At 38.0% G+C, this 15,536-nt stretch overlaps 1 protein-coding gene across 3 annotated transcripts in view; it reads right to left on the bottom strand.

The window, feature by feature from the left end:
• The window catches only part of PSME4 (proteasome activator subunit 4), a 100,038-nt gene extending 84,778 nt beyond the window's left edge, over positions 1-15,260 (bottom strand). For 2 of the 3 annotated variants that reach the window (XM_056814021.1, XM_007476823.2), the window contains exon 1: positions 14,958-15,247. In XM_056814021.1, the coding sequence (XP_056669999.1) occupies positions 14,958-15,217 (260 nt within the window). In that variant the 5' untranslated portion in view covers positions 15,218-15,247. Of the gene's footprint in view, positions 1-14,957 lie in introns of all 3 variants that reach the window. The other variant, XM_001382131.4, reaches the window with a different exon arrangement.
• Between the last annotated feature and the right edge of the window lie 276 nt (positions 15,261-15,536).

Genomic DNA, 15,536 nt, shown 5'->3' with positions numbered 1-15,536 from the left:
AAAGTGAAGGGTCTTCAGGATACCAAGTCACTCTCTTCATCCCCATGAGGCTGCATAACACATATTTCCCCCCAACATGACTGCTGCCTAGTTGATTTCATTGCCTTAATAAAGCACTAGTGTACAAATAAATAAGGGAACAACAGGTCTCCATCCTGTCAGCTTTTACATCTAGACAGAAGGGAGGACACATCCCAGTTTCACAGCCTGGGGAAGAGATAACTCTATAGTTTTTAAAATTGAATTGCTTTTGGGAGCCAAAAGAGGAACCATTTGTCAAAAAAAAAAATCAATTCAATATTGTTTCCATAAAACTATACTATTAATCAGCTAAAAAAAATATAACAGAATTATATAATAAGTTGGAATGACCTTGTAAAGTCATCTATTTACCCTGATACATTCAGTTAGATGACCAGTCAATAAGCACTGAAGTGCTTACTATATATATGTGCCAGTAACTGTCCTACTGTTTGGGATGCAAAGAAAGACATTAATTTTCTAGATGAGGAAATTGAGGCTCAGAGAGTCTGACTTGCTAAAGGACATCCAAGTACTAAGTAGTAGAGTCAGGACTCAAAATCAGGTCTTCTGACTATTCTTTGGGGAGCTTGTTTCACTTCATCAAAAGTGAAAAAATTAGCCAAATTTTAAAAATAGCCAAATTCCTCCTCTTTACTTCAAAATAGCTAAAGACACACCGATCTTTTTTTAAGAGTGAGAAAGATATATTCTCATGAGGAAAAACACCATTAGTGACTAGGGAAATGAGTAAGCAAAAAATGGGTTTGATTCCCAGTTCTTCTCTATACTACCAACAACCCCAAACAAGTCACCTCTCTAGGCTTCAGTTAAGTTTCCTGGTCTCTAAAATGATTGTCTTGACAATTCCAAAGGATCCATGATGAAAAATGCTTTCTATTTCCAGAAAGTGAATTGATGGGATCTCTGAGCATAGACTGAAGAATACTTTTTTGTTTTTAACTTTGTGTTTTCTTGTGCAATATGGTCAACATGGAAATATTTTGCAAAACTTCACATGTATAATCAACATCATACTGTTTGCCTTCTCAAAGGGCAGGGGAGGGATAGAAGAATTTTTTAAAATTAATTTTTAAGGGGCAGCTAGAGCCAGGCCTAGAGACAGGAGGCCCTAGGTTCAAATCAGACCTCAAGACACTTCTTAGCTATGTGACCCTGGGCAAGTCACTAACCCACCACCCTCACTGCCTAGCCTTTACCACTCTTCTGCCTTAGAATCATGGAAGGTAAGAGTTTTTTTAAAAATTAATTTTAAAAATTTTGTATATGTAATCAAGAAATACTTAACGAAAGAAATAAAAATATATGTTAAAAACTAAAGTGAATGTCTTCCTTTGTATCTCAAGTGCTTAGCACAGTGCTGGAACTTTGCAATTTATATCTGTAAAATAGACATTGTACTCAATTTCCGAAAACCCTACCAGCTCAAAATCTAAAACATTGTAATTAATGCAGTCTTCAAAACAAAATGTTATTATTCAAGATGTGTATTAGCAAAAGAGAAAACAACTAATGAGTTGGATGCACCTATTAAAAATCTAAAAAATTTAAGCATCAAAGTAGAAATTTTGAAAATTAAACATAAGTCCATCCCAGTGATGGTAAACCTTTTAGAGATGGAGTGCTGGGCCCTGCCCCCAGCCTACCCCCCAAGACCAAGTACCATGCCTGCCCCCCCATCAAGTTCCGGGAGTGCCCCCTCCCTTACTCCACACAGAGGAGGGTGAAAGCACTCCCATTGGGCTTCTGGGGGAGAGGGGGGATGAAGTGAAAAAATGTTGTCAAGCATAGTGGAGAGGGTGAAGTTCCACCTGAGTTGCTCTGCCTTTTCTCCTGGAGTGGGAGAGGGCAGCACAAGTGCCCACAGAGAGCATTCTGGGGTGCCATAGGCTCACCATCACTGGCCTATCCTGTGTTGACAAAGGCATGGCACATGGGCACCAGCTTGCCAGCTTGCTCCTCTCCTCTCCACCGTTTCTGAGGGCATTTTTTTGTTTACCCTGCCCCTCTGCATAGCAAACCAGTGGGGGCACTTCTTCCCTCTGCTCTCTGGAGTAATGTGGGGGGCTCACAAATAGCTTGAAAGTGCAGTTTGGGCACACAATCTCTAAAAGGTTTGCCAACCTGGCTGATTGGATCCATTTCAAATTTATTATCTTACTGCAACTATACTCACTCACTGCACCAAGAGAATCCTTTCACCCTTCCCAAATTGATTCTCTTGTTCATGTTAGATGCATCTGTTGAAAACCTCTTCTCAAGCTTCAAACTGACATATCTCTCAGCAAAGGTCCATGCCTCCCACTTTCTCAAGAGAAAAAAAAGGGAGGAGGGAATGTGTATGTATATATAAAGGCTATCCATTGAACTTTCTCTACCCTTTTCCTCATTTCAGAACCCATGACATCAATAATCATTCCCCATAGCATTTTCTGTTATTCTATTTGTTGACAAAAAAAAAGGACTCCTTTCCTCATTAAGACCCACCTTACGTCCCATCCTTATCTCATCTAGAAGACTGGTGCTACCATCATTCACATTTTTCTTTCTAATATTGTCTTCTCCTACTCTATGCAATATAAAACATACCCTAGTCTTCCCCCACCTCTATCCTCATGTTGCTATTGTTTTTCAATTGTGTCCAACTCTTAGGGCCCCTATTTTGGGTTTTCTTGGCAAGGATACTAGAGTGATTTGCCATTTCCGTTTCCAGCTCATTTTACAGGTGAGAAACTGAGGTAAACAGGGTTAAGTGATTTGCCCAGGTTCACACAGTTAGAAAGTGTCTGAAGCCAGATTTCAATTTAGGTCCTCCTATTTCTAGGACCAGCACTCTATCCTCTCTGCTACCTGGCTGCCCCAGTCCTCATGAGATCTTGGCATTTTCTGCTAACAATGGTTCTATAACTCTTTCCTTTCTCAGTCAAATTCCTTAAAAAAAAAACACACCTGGAGTCAATTCCTCCACTTCCTCTCCTACCACTTTCTTCAAAATCCCCCTGCAGTCAGTCTAGCTTCCATCTTCACTCTAATTTATCTTTTATCTAACATCATCTCCTAACCTTCAAATCTAATGATGACTTCTTTTCATATTCTTATCCTCCTGGTCTCTTCTGCCCTATGTAACACTTCTTTTTTCTCTCTACACTCTCTCTCTTAGTGACCTCCTTAGTTCTCAAGGATTTAATTATCATTTAGATATAGATATAGATATCTGTATATATATATATATACACATATATATATAGACATAGATATAGATAGATAACTCCCATATTAACAAATCCAGCCCTACCTTCTCTTCCTCCCAAGATGACGTCCTTCACCACCAAATGCCTATTAGATATTACAAAATATACTTCCTGCCTGGAGGTATCTCAACCTCAGCACATCCAAAAGAGAATTTATCTTTCCTTTCAAATCCATCCCTCTTTCAAACTTCCAATTACTGTTGAAGTCAGCACCATGCTCCGAACTATTAAACTGTACTTCAAGCAAGACCTCTGCTTCTCAGTCTCATTTACCCCACTAAGCAGTCAAATCTTATTTCTATCTCCACAAGTGCCATATATACACATTTCTCTCCACTCATATATAATTGCCAGCTGAGTTCGGGCCTTCATCACCTTAAGGTTAAACTATTTCAAAAGCTTATTTGGTCTCATAGCCTCTTTTCCTACTCCAATCAATTCTGTCCACATATACCAAAGTAATTTTCCAAAAATGCACATCTGATTACATCATTCCTCTTTTCCCAACACTCAACAAACTCCAGTAATATCCTGCTGCCTTATAAGGTATAATAATGAGCTCCACTGATAATATTTAAAGATTTAAAATCCCGGCCCTATATTGCCCTCTTTTCTTTTTTATGTTCCAGCCACACTGGCTCATTAAGCATACTGTATTCATGATGCTCTAACTCCTAATCCTGTGCCTGTGTACTGGCTGTCCCCCTACTCCTCGAGGACACTCCCTCCTAAACTCCATTTTCTGAAATCCCAATGTCCTTTAACATTCAGGTTAAGGGCCACTTCTTCATGAAGCCTTTCATGACTTCCCCCATATGTTAGATCTCTCCCTACCAAAATTAATTTTCATTCTTATTGCATATATTCTGTTCATATTCATATATACATGTTGCCTCCCCTATTACAAAGTAAGTCCCTTAAGTGCAAGAACTGTGTTATGTTTTTGTCATTGTATCTTTAATGCTTAGCAGACTGTCTGGGCCATAAAAAAATTTAATGAATTTTTTTGATTGATCAATTCATCTGTCCACCTCTAATTTGAAATCTCAAATAGTAATATGTTGACATAAACTAAGTCAAACTAAGTAAGAGTTTAATATAATGTTCTTATTTCAAATGCCCTTCATCCTTCACCACTACATATACTATGTAAAATTCAGGTATATTCATCTTATTGCACTTTCAAATTTTTGACAATCTTTAGAACATAAATTCTGAGGACAACAGGATCTTTCTTTCCTAATGCCAAGCAGAGATTAAAATAGGATACCAGTTCTCTTTAATTCCCTACTACCCAAAGAGTAATATAAATTAGTTAAGAGAAATAACAATAGCAACAATTAAGACCATCTAGAAAGGTACAGGGATTGGAGTCTATCATGACAGAAGCCCACACTGATGAAATCATCAAACTTTGAAAGGGTTTTTAAATTGTATCCCAGAGCTCCAGAGATATGTAAGTATACTTTGAAAAGTCTGACAGTTGCATATTTTACAAAGGTATTTCTATTAGCTCCAGGCTGAATATTATGATTCCCCCTTTGTTTCATTCTCTAATCTTCCGCAGAAGTTATCTCCTATTCATAGGGCGACTTCAGGGGCCAAAAGGTAGGGAGGTCCTAAAACAAGAAGTAATTGTGATCAGCCAAGAAAAAAAAAGGAATCACATGAATGAAATAAAAAAAAATATCATTCAAAAGATAACCAATTTCCTGGGGACATTCTATTTCTTTGTCAAAATTGTCACCAGAACAGTTGAGATGTAGAAGAAAAAGACTGACTAGTTAAAGAAGACTTACATTCTAAGTCCAGATCTGCTACTAACTAGTCATTTTATTTCTAAAAGCCTTAGTTTTCTCATTACTTGGTTTCTTTCAGCAATACAATTCCTTAAATCATACTTATTTTTCAAAGGACCCAAGTCCTACTTCTTCTACAAAGAAATCTGTAGCCAATGGGGTGTCCTTCTTCCCCCGAACTTATGGAATTTGGCTTCTATATCACTGATCTGACTTAAAATTAAGTATATTATGTCTTATAACTGAGTGTACATCCATTGGGCATAACTTCAACATGCCCAATTTGAATTAACCTCTCAAAATCTGTACTTCCTCCTAGCTTCCCTACTGGGCTGAGGGCAACATTAAACTGACAATAACATAGGATATTGTCAAATATCCTTGACAATGATTACTTAAAATCTAGGTGTTATCACTGACTATTCTCTATATAGTATTATCCTCCACATTCAATCAGTCCCTAAGTTTTATCAATTCCACCTATGCTCACAACCATCCTCTCCTATACATTCAATATTGCTATGACCTTAATTTAGGTCCTCCATGTCTCTCCCCTGGCTACTGCAAAAACAGACTCCTCACTGGTTGCATTACTTCCAACCAATTTCTTTTTCTATTCCATCCTATATATTGTTGCCAAAATAATCTCTATGATGCACAGGTGTGCTGATGGTACTCTGTCTTCAAGAATAATGTTGTCATGATTAGGTCATTTCACTTATGTCTTGATTCTTCATGACCCCTTTTAGAGTTTTCTTAGCAAAAATATTGAAATGGTTTGCCCTTTTCTTTTCCAGCTCATTTTTGAGGCAAAAAGGGTTAAGTGATTAGCCCACAATGCACAGCTATAAGTGTCTGAGGTTGGATTTGAACTCAGGCCTTCCTGCTTCTAAGCCCAATGTTCTAATCCACTGTGCCACCTAATTGCAAGGACATTCAGTGGCTCCTTTTTATGTATAAGATAGATTAAACACTTTATCCTTCACAATCTGGTTCAAACTAACATTTTTAGACATATTTCACACAATTCCCCTTAATATCTTCTTTATTTTGGTCAAGCTGAACTTCTAAGTGTTTCTCATTTTCATTCAACAGATCTCCACACACAATCTAGGACCACTGATCTTTTTTGGAAAACAAAATCAAGGATGATTTAATTATCTTTAGATGACTTAGACTTTAGAGATTAAAACACACAGAGGAAGAAAAAACAGTTCTAGAATCTGAAACCTGGTCCTTTGATTTAAAATCTCCCCATTTCATGATACCATGATGTTCTGTAGATTTTTCCTATGCCAAGGACTACTTCTCCTCTCATCTCTATTTTTAAGAATCCTCTTATTTCAAGGCCCAGTTTAAATTCTACTCCTCCTACAAGTCTTCTCTGATTTTCCCTACTCAAAGCCGTCTCCTTAAACTTTCTTTTCAAACCTTCTTATAGCACTTCTGTCTGCATTTCTACTTTGCCCTTACCACAATCTACCAATTGTCATACTTATGTTGGGGTTGTCAGTCATTTCTGATTCTTCATGACCTCATCTGGTTTTTCTTGGCAAAGATATGGTGTGGTTTGCCATTTTTCTCTCCAGCTCATTTTACAGATAAGGAAACTCAGGCAAACAGGATTAAGTTACCTAGGTCATATAGCTAGTAAATGTCAGAGGCAGGCATTGAACTCAGGTCTCCCTGACTCTAGGCCAAGCAAGCTACCCTGCAACACCTAAGTAGCCCTATCATTCTTATATATTTATATAATATAATCGCAAGAGATTAGAAGAAAGAGATGGGAGTTTTCCCCCAACTTCATTACAAAGCTATTTTTCATCTTTGTATTTTCAGTATCCAGTATTGTGTCATGTATCATTTGATGCTTAATATTTAATCAAATCTTTTTAGCTTGTATTAATAATAATAATAGCATTTATATAGGACTATAAGTTTGCAAAGCACTTTACAAATATGTCATTTTATCCTCACAATAACCCTGACAACTAGGCACTACTATTATCATCCTCATTTTACAGAGGAGGGAACCAAGGCAAAGAGAAGTTAAGTGGTTTGTCCAGGCATCATATAACTAAGCATCTTAAGGTGGATTTCAATTTAGCACTTCTTGGGTCCAAGTCTAACACTCTGTCCACTGTATGACCTCATTACTTAGTTTTTCACTTGAGTCTCAACTGTCAACAAAATTGAAAGAGGGGCCAATTGCTCATATTTGTATATAAAGTAGTATCCAACCACAAAACATTATAAAATGAACGACAATGATTTAGAATACAAATTTCTTGAAAAGAATCTGTGTCATTTAACTTAAAACTGTACAACTTCACAGTTTTCAAGACTTATGGCAGCTAAAAAAGTTTACCACTCTGCAGCTTAATCTGGTGATTAGCCACTCAAAACAAGGTTAGACCTAAGGCAAAAGACAGACAATCTATTACCAGTTTGAACTGCAAGTCTTTTCAGCTTGGTAGAAGATCCCAAAGCTCACATTCCACTGGTAAAAATTTCAATAACCCATGGTCACTGCCATGCCAAAATAAGGTTTATGGGAATCTTCATGGAGGAAATTATTTTAATAGTTTGATATGTCTAAAAAATAACTTTGTTTCTAAGCCATTTTTGTATCTTACTCAATATTCTTTATTCCCTACAATTTTTTACAGAATTGTCTGTTCATAAAATTATTTTGCTCTTTAAAAAATTCCCAGAGCAAATAATTAAATGCTTTCCTTAAAAAAAAAGAAAGAAAATGGAACAAAACATCATAAAAAACCTAGATATTACTATTTCCATCTAACATAGGGCAGGTAGAAAAGTAATTACAACCAACTTTTAATTAAGCGATCCTCCAACCATTTGCAACTATTATGCTCATTTTCACAGATGGTAGAAATGGAAGCAATTCTTTAAAATTTTAATGGAGAACAAAACCAAATACTTTTAAAATAAAACATATATCTAATGAACTAACAATCATGTGGGAACCACACTGGCTATATAATAAAGATTCTCTTTCTCTTTTCATTTTAGATATCTGTTAGGGAAGCACAGCAGCTCAAAGTCATAAATCCTTAAAACTTAAAATTTTTAGGATCAAGTTTCCCCAAATAGCATTCAATTTACTACAATAACAATGCCTCTGATCTCTCCGCCTTTTTTTAATCATCTCCTAAAGTTGGCTCAAAGTGGATCTTAAACTAGAAACTTCCTGAAAATTTCCACAAGGTAGACTTCTTTATTTTGTCTATAGAAACAAAAAGATTGCTCATGATTAATAATTACATTTTGGTTTTATTTAGTTGGGTTTTTAAAATTTGTATACAATCAAGATTGGCTGAAAGCATCAAAATCTATACTCATTACATTTAGTCAAAGATAACAATCTGAATGAATTTTGTCAAGAAAAAGTGTTGTGTTAAACTAGTTCCTTACTTTATACACAAAGTTTTTACAATCCAGTAAAAAAGCAAAATAATTTTTAAAAGCAATGGTTATTTTAGAAATTATATATCAACTTAATAAGAAGGCACTCTAAAAATCGATATTCAAAAGAAATTCTTAATAATTCTTGTTCTTACCTACCATTTACAAAATAATCCTAATTAAAAGATACAATGATGTCATAGCTACTCATCCATCCCTTACAACTCTGAAACAAACCTGGTGCTAACCCAAGGACATACATTTGAAAGCTAAAGAAAATTAATTGCAACAAAATGATACATTCAAACTTCAAAAAGACTATAAGCTATGTTACTGTAACACTAATGGCGGTTTTTCATTTATTCATTCTGCAACTATTTATCATGGTGGATACTGTAAATCACTGGAATATTATCAGGCAGTATGGTATAAAGGAAAGAGTCCTATACCTGAAGTCCAGAGAAACCTAGGGTCAAATCCCATTTCCAATACCTATAATTACATACAAACTAAGGGAATCACTTACATTATCTGTGCCAATCATGTGCAAACCAAGATTCCCCCATCTGATAAACCTGTTCACAGGGTTGTGAATCAAATGAAAACATGTTATCTGGAGTGCTTTGAGATTTAATGCACCATATAGATTCCAGCTATTATTTGTTACTAATATTATTAGAAACTTGAGAAATCCCTCACCATTTAAAGGCAAAATATAATCTTTTTCTTAAAGGCTACTACTTTGGGTGTTCTCCCTCCACATTTTAAATCATTTTAGCTTATATTGGTCAGATTTATGAAGTCTTATCTTAAAAAGTTAATCCATTTAGGTATAGCTAAGTGGCACAGCCAGGCCGGGAGAAGGAGAGGTCCTGGATTTAAATCTGGCCCTCAAGACACCTCCTAATTGGGTGACCCTAGGCAAATCACTTAACCTACACTGCTTAGCCCTTATTACTCTCTTACCTAGGAACCAATTCACAGTATTGACTCAATGGTAGGAGATAAGGGTTAACTTTTTAAAAAGTGAATACTTTTAGAATCCTTAAGTGTTTTTTAGATTTTTTTTTTCAAGAAAGCTAGTCCTTTACTTCTATTTGAACAACAAATCTAGCTGAAAGAGCACTGGCTTAGGAGGCAAGAGATGTCTATTCTACTGCTAGCTTTGCCAACTAGTGTGTGACCTTGGGCAAGTCACTGAAACCTCAAGTTCTCAATATCCATTATCTATAAGATAGGTTTAAAGGCACCTATCCTATTTTCAAGGATCAAGTGTGATAATAAATTTTAAAGCATTACAGAAAATATAACACACTATACAAAATACAAGAGATGTAAGAGATTTCAGAGTTCACCTGATCCAAACCATTCTCCTCTAAGATATCCCTTACAGGTCAGGGATATATCTGGGAGACCTCCAATGAAGGGGAACCCATTATCTCCTAAAGTTGCTGAATTTCCTTTGTGGACAATACAAACTATTAGGAAATATCCAATTATAGCATATTGCCATTTTATTTCAAAATCTACTATTACTACTAGATGGCTCAGTGGATTGAGAGCCAGGCCAAGAGATTGGCCATCCTAGGTTCAAATCTGGCCTCACACTTTCTAGCCCTGTGACCTGGAGAAAGCCACTTAAGACCTGTAATCAGACACCCTGAGTTCAATTCCTACCACTAAAATTCACTATCCAAATGACCCTGAATAATTCACTTCACTTCCTCTGAGTTTCAGTTTCCTCACCAGGAATAAGTCCCCTATGCCTTAAAAGTGCTGTTAGGAGAAACGAACTTTGCAAACTGTAACGCACTATAGGCAACTAAACTATAACTTAAGTGAAAAGGAAAACCTTTGGCATCTCTTTTAAGTCCATCAGTTTGCAGTTGGTTCTACTACTTTTCCTCCAAGTATTCCAAAGGATAGTCTATTATGATTTGAATAATTATGACAGAAATGTCAAATGGCATTTAAGACCCAAGATTCTGAATTCCGGGGCCTCTGTAGCCTATATTACTTTTTCACTTTTCACAAATAAGAGTATTTGTTAATTCACTTATCTTGGCTTAACTCCAACTTCAGTTAGTTATATAATCTAATTAAATTAATTAGGTAGTTTCAAGTGGATAATCTATTTCCTGTCCTAGAAGGCTACACGGGGCTCTTGGTCATAATTAAACGATTGCTGGTTCATTCTGAAGGAAATCACTCCTTAATTAGTAAATTAAATAGTTCCTTTATACAGTATATACACTACTGTTTCATTATAAAGCAGCTCAAAATAAACACATTCCACTGAACCATCAGGGATTACATTTGTAGCACTGAATCAACTTCACATTTTCAGAATTTGAAAATATCAATATGAAAGGGAGGGGAAATGTGATTTCTCGTCTCTACTTCACTAAAAGTTCTTTCTCTGCTTTGGCTGCTCTGCAAAGTACTAAAAAGTTCCTTTTCACTAAATGCATTCAAATAAAGCAAGCTAGATTACTACTTTCCAGGTATGTCCTTAGGAACATTTGGTCAATTCTGGAGTGGTTAAATGGTCTATAAGATCCCTTCAAATTGAGAATGTAAGTACAAACAACCTGGCATATGAGGCCCTGAAAACTTTCACTCCTGCCTACCCTTTTAACCTTAGTGCATATTCTTCTCCATCATGCACTCTATTCCAGGGAAACTAGACTCTAACCCATTTCACAATCTGTCCTTAACACTGAGGATGAACTCCATCTCTGACCTTCATTCAAGGATATGTTCACATGAAGCTTGTCCTGATCCATCTCGTTAATAATATCCATCTCTAAAATATTCTGTATTTATTTGTACACACGTTTATCAGCCCAGTAGCACTTAAGAGTGTAGGGAAGGGAATAAGCATTTATTGCTTCATTTAGGTGGGAGGCATTTTGTTAAGCACTTTAAAAAATATGATTCACAACAACCTGCCAAGATAGGTCCTATTATTATTATAATTTTATAGTTGAGGAAACTTGAAGCAAATAGAGGTTAAGTGACTTGCCCATAGTCACAAAGTTAGTAGGTGTCTGTAGTCAGATTTGAAATCAGCTAATTTCCAGGCCCAGTCTTCTATCCCCTGCACCACCAGCTACACCCATTAGAAATGTTCTTACACTATCACTAGGTCACATTTATTTCAGTAGGCCTGTTCTCAGACAACCAACAATTCTTTTATCCACAGCAAACCCCAAGGACTACACCCCGAGGATGGAGAACTTAAAATACTGAATGCTGAAACTAAGTACAGAATTAAAAGGGACTAGGGGTACACCTAAGCCAAAATTAAATCCACACACCAATTAATAGCTACAACTCTATGACACCTAGTCTGGAAGATATATAGTTATGGGTCAGGAATAGAATCATTCTAGCACCTCTGGATTTCCATTCACTATTGTGGTTCCTGAGTTCCCTCTTCCAATCTTCCTTCAGTAGTCACCCTGCCATAGCTAGCTATTGTACTCCCAATAATATAATTGGGAAAATAGGGCTAAATATATAAATTCCACTTGAAGAAAACTTTTCAGAGACACTAGCTATTTTGCATATTAAGAGTTTCTACTATGGCAGTAAGATGAGAAACTTAACTGTGAAATTTCAGACTTAAGGATACCTTACACAACATCTAAACCATCCCTCTCACTTTACAGATGAAGAGGAAGTAAAAGCAGAGAGGTTAAATGATTTGCCACAGGTGATATAATTCACTAGTAGCACTTTATTATGATCTTTCTGCAAATTTCTAAATTTGGAAACTACTCAGCAATTGACAGCTGCCTTCACAAGTTGGGGGTAGTTGGTGTCAAGAGTGGATAGTGCCCAGACTGAAGTCAGCAAGACTCATTTTTCTGAGTTCAAATCTGGCCTTTGATACTTACTAGTTGTTAGACCCAGAGCAAGACATTTCATCTTGTTTACCTCAGTTTTCTCATCTGTAAAATAAGCTGGAGAAGAAAATGGCAAACCACTAAAGTATCTTTGCCAAGAAAACCTCAAATGAAGTCAGTCAGACACAACTGAAAATTAACTGAACAAGAATAACTACAAGTTTCATTAAATTTGTATATAAATAGTATTACTTAACAGATGGCTAGAAAAAAATGTACACCCTAGATCTCAATGTGTTCAACTAAGTTCAAAATGTCACGTAATGCAATCACAAGAATCACTTTGCAGGATTCAATCTCTGCTACAAAACAAAATTCTACTGGAGATTATTTCTTGGCAAACAAGCATACTTGTCATTATTTAATTATCAAAAACTGTATTTAGTCTACTTGTCCTTTTTACATTAAAAAACACTTCACAAACAGAACAATTCCAGAATATCCACTTTACCAAATGTTAACTATCAAAAAATAAACAAATGTTTATTCACAAGCATATGGACTCTGGGCACAAAACTCAAACTAAGTATCAATTTATACATCACTACATTTTATATATTTTAAAAGAACTGTTAGCATAAATGGTATACTTAGGTTTTATGCAAGTCTAAATTAAGAGATTAAAACAGGAAGCTATTAGAAATGAGCAGAGTGTACAGTAGTTACCTCAGAATGGAAACACATTCTTGTAAAATTCATTTGAAAATACTCTGGGATTTTAATCACTTGCAAATTGTTTCTTTGTTTTTAAACTTGAGTAAATGTGGTGCTTCTCCCTGTTGCATTTTTGTCCAGAATAAGATTTTCCCAATCACAGCTCTACAAACTTTTCATGCTCTCTAGTCAAGTAAGAGCTATTTAATTTCGATATCTTACAGTTTCTCTAGAAAGGAGCAAATTGTTCCATGTTCTGGATTTGTCCTTGGTTGTTTTTTTTTTTGTTTTGTTTTGTTTTTTTGAGGTCTCTAAACTGTCAGGTGATAATAATCCCATGGCAAAATTTAAAGGGCTATTACATTATAAAATCCTGAGTCATTCAGTTTATCCAGCAGATTTTAGTAAACACTGTCCAAGTGACTTCTCTCTTGGGCTCATTCACTCATACTTGTTTTTAGCTACAAGTCCAGAAAATTTTTAGAAGGATCTTGATTTAAAATGAGGCTAATCAAACATGAAAGAAAAAAATTCTCATTTAAAAAGTTTATTCCAATACATAAAAACAGTAAAAAAACAATGTCTCTCCATTGCTTTTCCACTGTCAATTTTTGATGACTTTATTTAATTAACATTTCTACCCATGAAGTCTTTTGAATAACTGTGCAAGGCTTCAACGGACTACTCTGAATTACTATCTTGGATACATTATATATCTGAGAGTTTCATAAAGCTTAATGACACAATTTTGATACATAACAAGAAAACCAGCAGCTTCACAACACCCTTCCCACTTTTCCTCTGAGAATAGTGAAATCTTCAGATAGAAGAAAACAGCATATTAAAAGCCTTTGGGTTTGACTTTAGCGAATAGTTGATTCACTCACTATTAACAGTAGACTCACTGCAGAAAGATATAAGCCATGCCTCAAGAGTGAATTTTAAGCCAAACTTTTAAAGCCATCTCAGAGTAGTACAAAAAAGCAGAACAGTGTTATTACCACACCTCTCTATTCAGGAACTGGTAGCATAGACTTTGACAAAGAGCAGTCACATTTGAAAAGGGGGAGCAGGGAAGATAATAGGAAAATCAAAGAAATTAATTCCTCCTTCCCAAAGACACACTAGGGGATATGGCTTAAACATAGTACTCTCCAATCTGGGCATGGAGCCGGAGAGTGTGGGAGTGTGACCAGGATAGGGGAAGGAGGAAGAGAGGGAGAAAGGGAAAGAAGGAGGAGAGAGGGGGGGAAGGGAGAGGGAGAGAGACAGAGACAGAGAGAGACAGAGACAGAGAGAGACAGAGAGAGAGACAGAGAGACAGACAGAGGGGAAGAAAAGCAGGAAGAGGAAGAAAAGGAAGAAGAGGAGAGATCCCTTTAGAGAAGAGCCTTTGCTTTGCTTTCTTTCCTCCCTACGACTGGGCCTCAGGGGTTAGAAAGACAAGCCTAAAATTCCCGGGGCAAAGCAAAGAAGTGCTAAACCAGCAAGCCGAGGCCGATCCCATAAAAAAGTAACCCAGGAGATATTTCAGAGTCGCTGTATTCATCCCTGACCCCATGAGAACCGAAAAAGAACCACAATGTTGCCAAGTGAAAGGGATCCTGGTTTTCCGAGAGGGATGGGGGTGGGGAAGAGTAAGAACTTGACCTAAACACAGGAGGGGGCGGACAAAGAGCGCCCTCAACGCCACCCGCCAGCTGTTTCTCGGACCTAAAACTACGCCCTCGCTCCCCTTCCTCAAATCCCACACCACAGTGCGCGCACACGCGCGCGTGCACAGACACATACTAACACGCGCGTCCCCAGGGGGCGAGAAACGGGGGTGGAGGCTCTGGGCTCTAGGCGGTCGGTGCGTGCCGGTCACTTACGTGGAGAGTTTCCTAGTCCAGAAGAGGCCCCCCGGCCACAGCTCTTGCAGTTGCACGGCCCGGCCCAGGTTGCCTTTGATCTGGGCCAGCAGCAAGTCGGACTCGTCGTCCAGGCGCTCGGCGTAGGGAAGCAGCTTGTTGTAGACAATCTCCTTCTGCGGGACGAAACCCCGCGGGCCAGGTACCAGGTCCGTAGCGGAGTCAGGGTCCCCGCCAGGCTCCGGCGGTTCCCCACCTCCAGGCAGCTCCTTCGGCTCCATAACCCCAGGGACACCCCCCCACCCCCTCCCCCCAACCCTCCCCGACCCCCACCCCCGCTCGGGGCTCCTCCTCCTTCTTCCCCTCCTCCGCCTCCTCTTCAGCTCCCTGCTGCCGCCGCCGGCCCCCTCGCCCTCGGCCGCTGGGCCCCCCTCCCCCCCCACCGGCGTCGCTGCTCTCGCGCGGTGCCCGGTTCGTTGGCTGCCGGATCCCTTACTCCGCCCGCCCCGCCTCGCACCGGCTGTGCTGGTGACGCTGCAGCTGCCGGGCCAGGAGGTTCCGGACGGGCTCAACGTCACTTCCGGGGAGGGGCAGGGAGTT

The sequence above is a fragment of the Monodelphis domestica genome, chromosome 1 (assembly GCF_027887165.1).
Source record: "Monodelphis domestica isolate mMonDom1 chromosome 1, mMonDom1.pri, whole genome shotgun sequence".
NCBI lineage: Eukaryota > Metazoa > Chordata > Mammalia > Didelphimorphia > Didelphidae > Monodelphis > Monodelphis domestica.
This window is presented reverse-complemented; position numbering and strand designations above follow the sequence as displayed.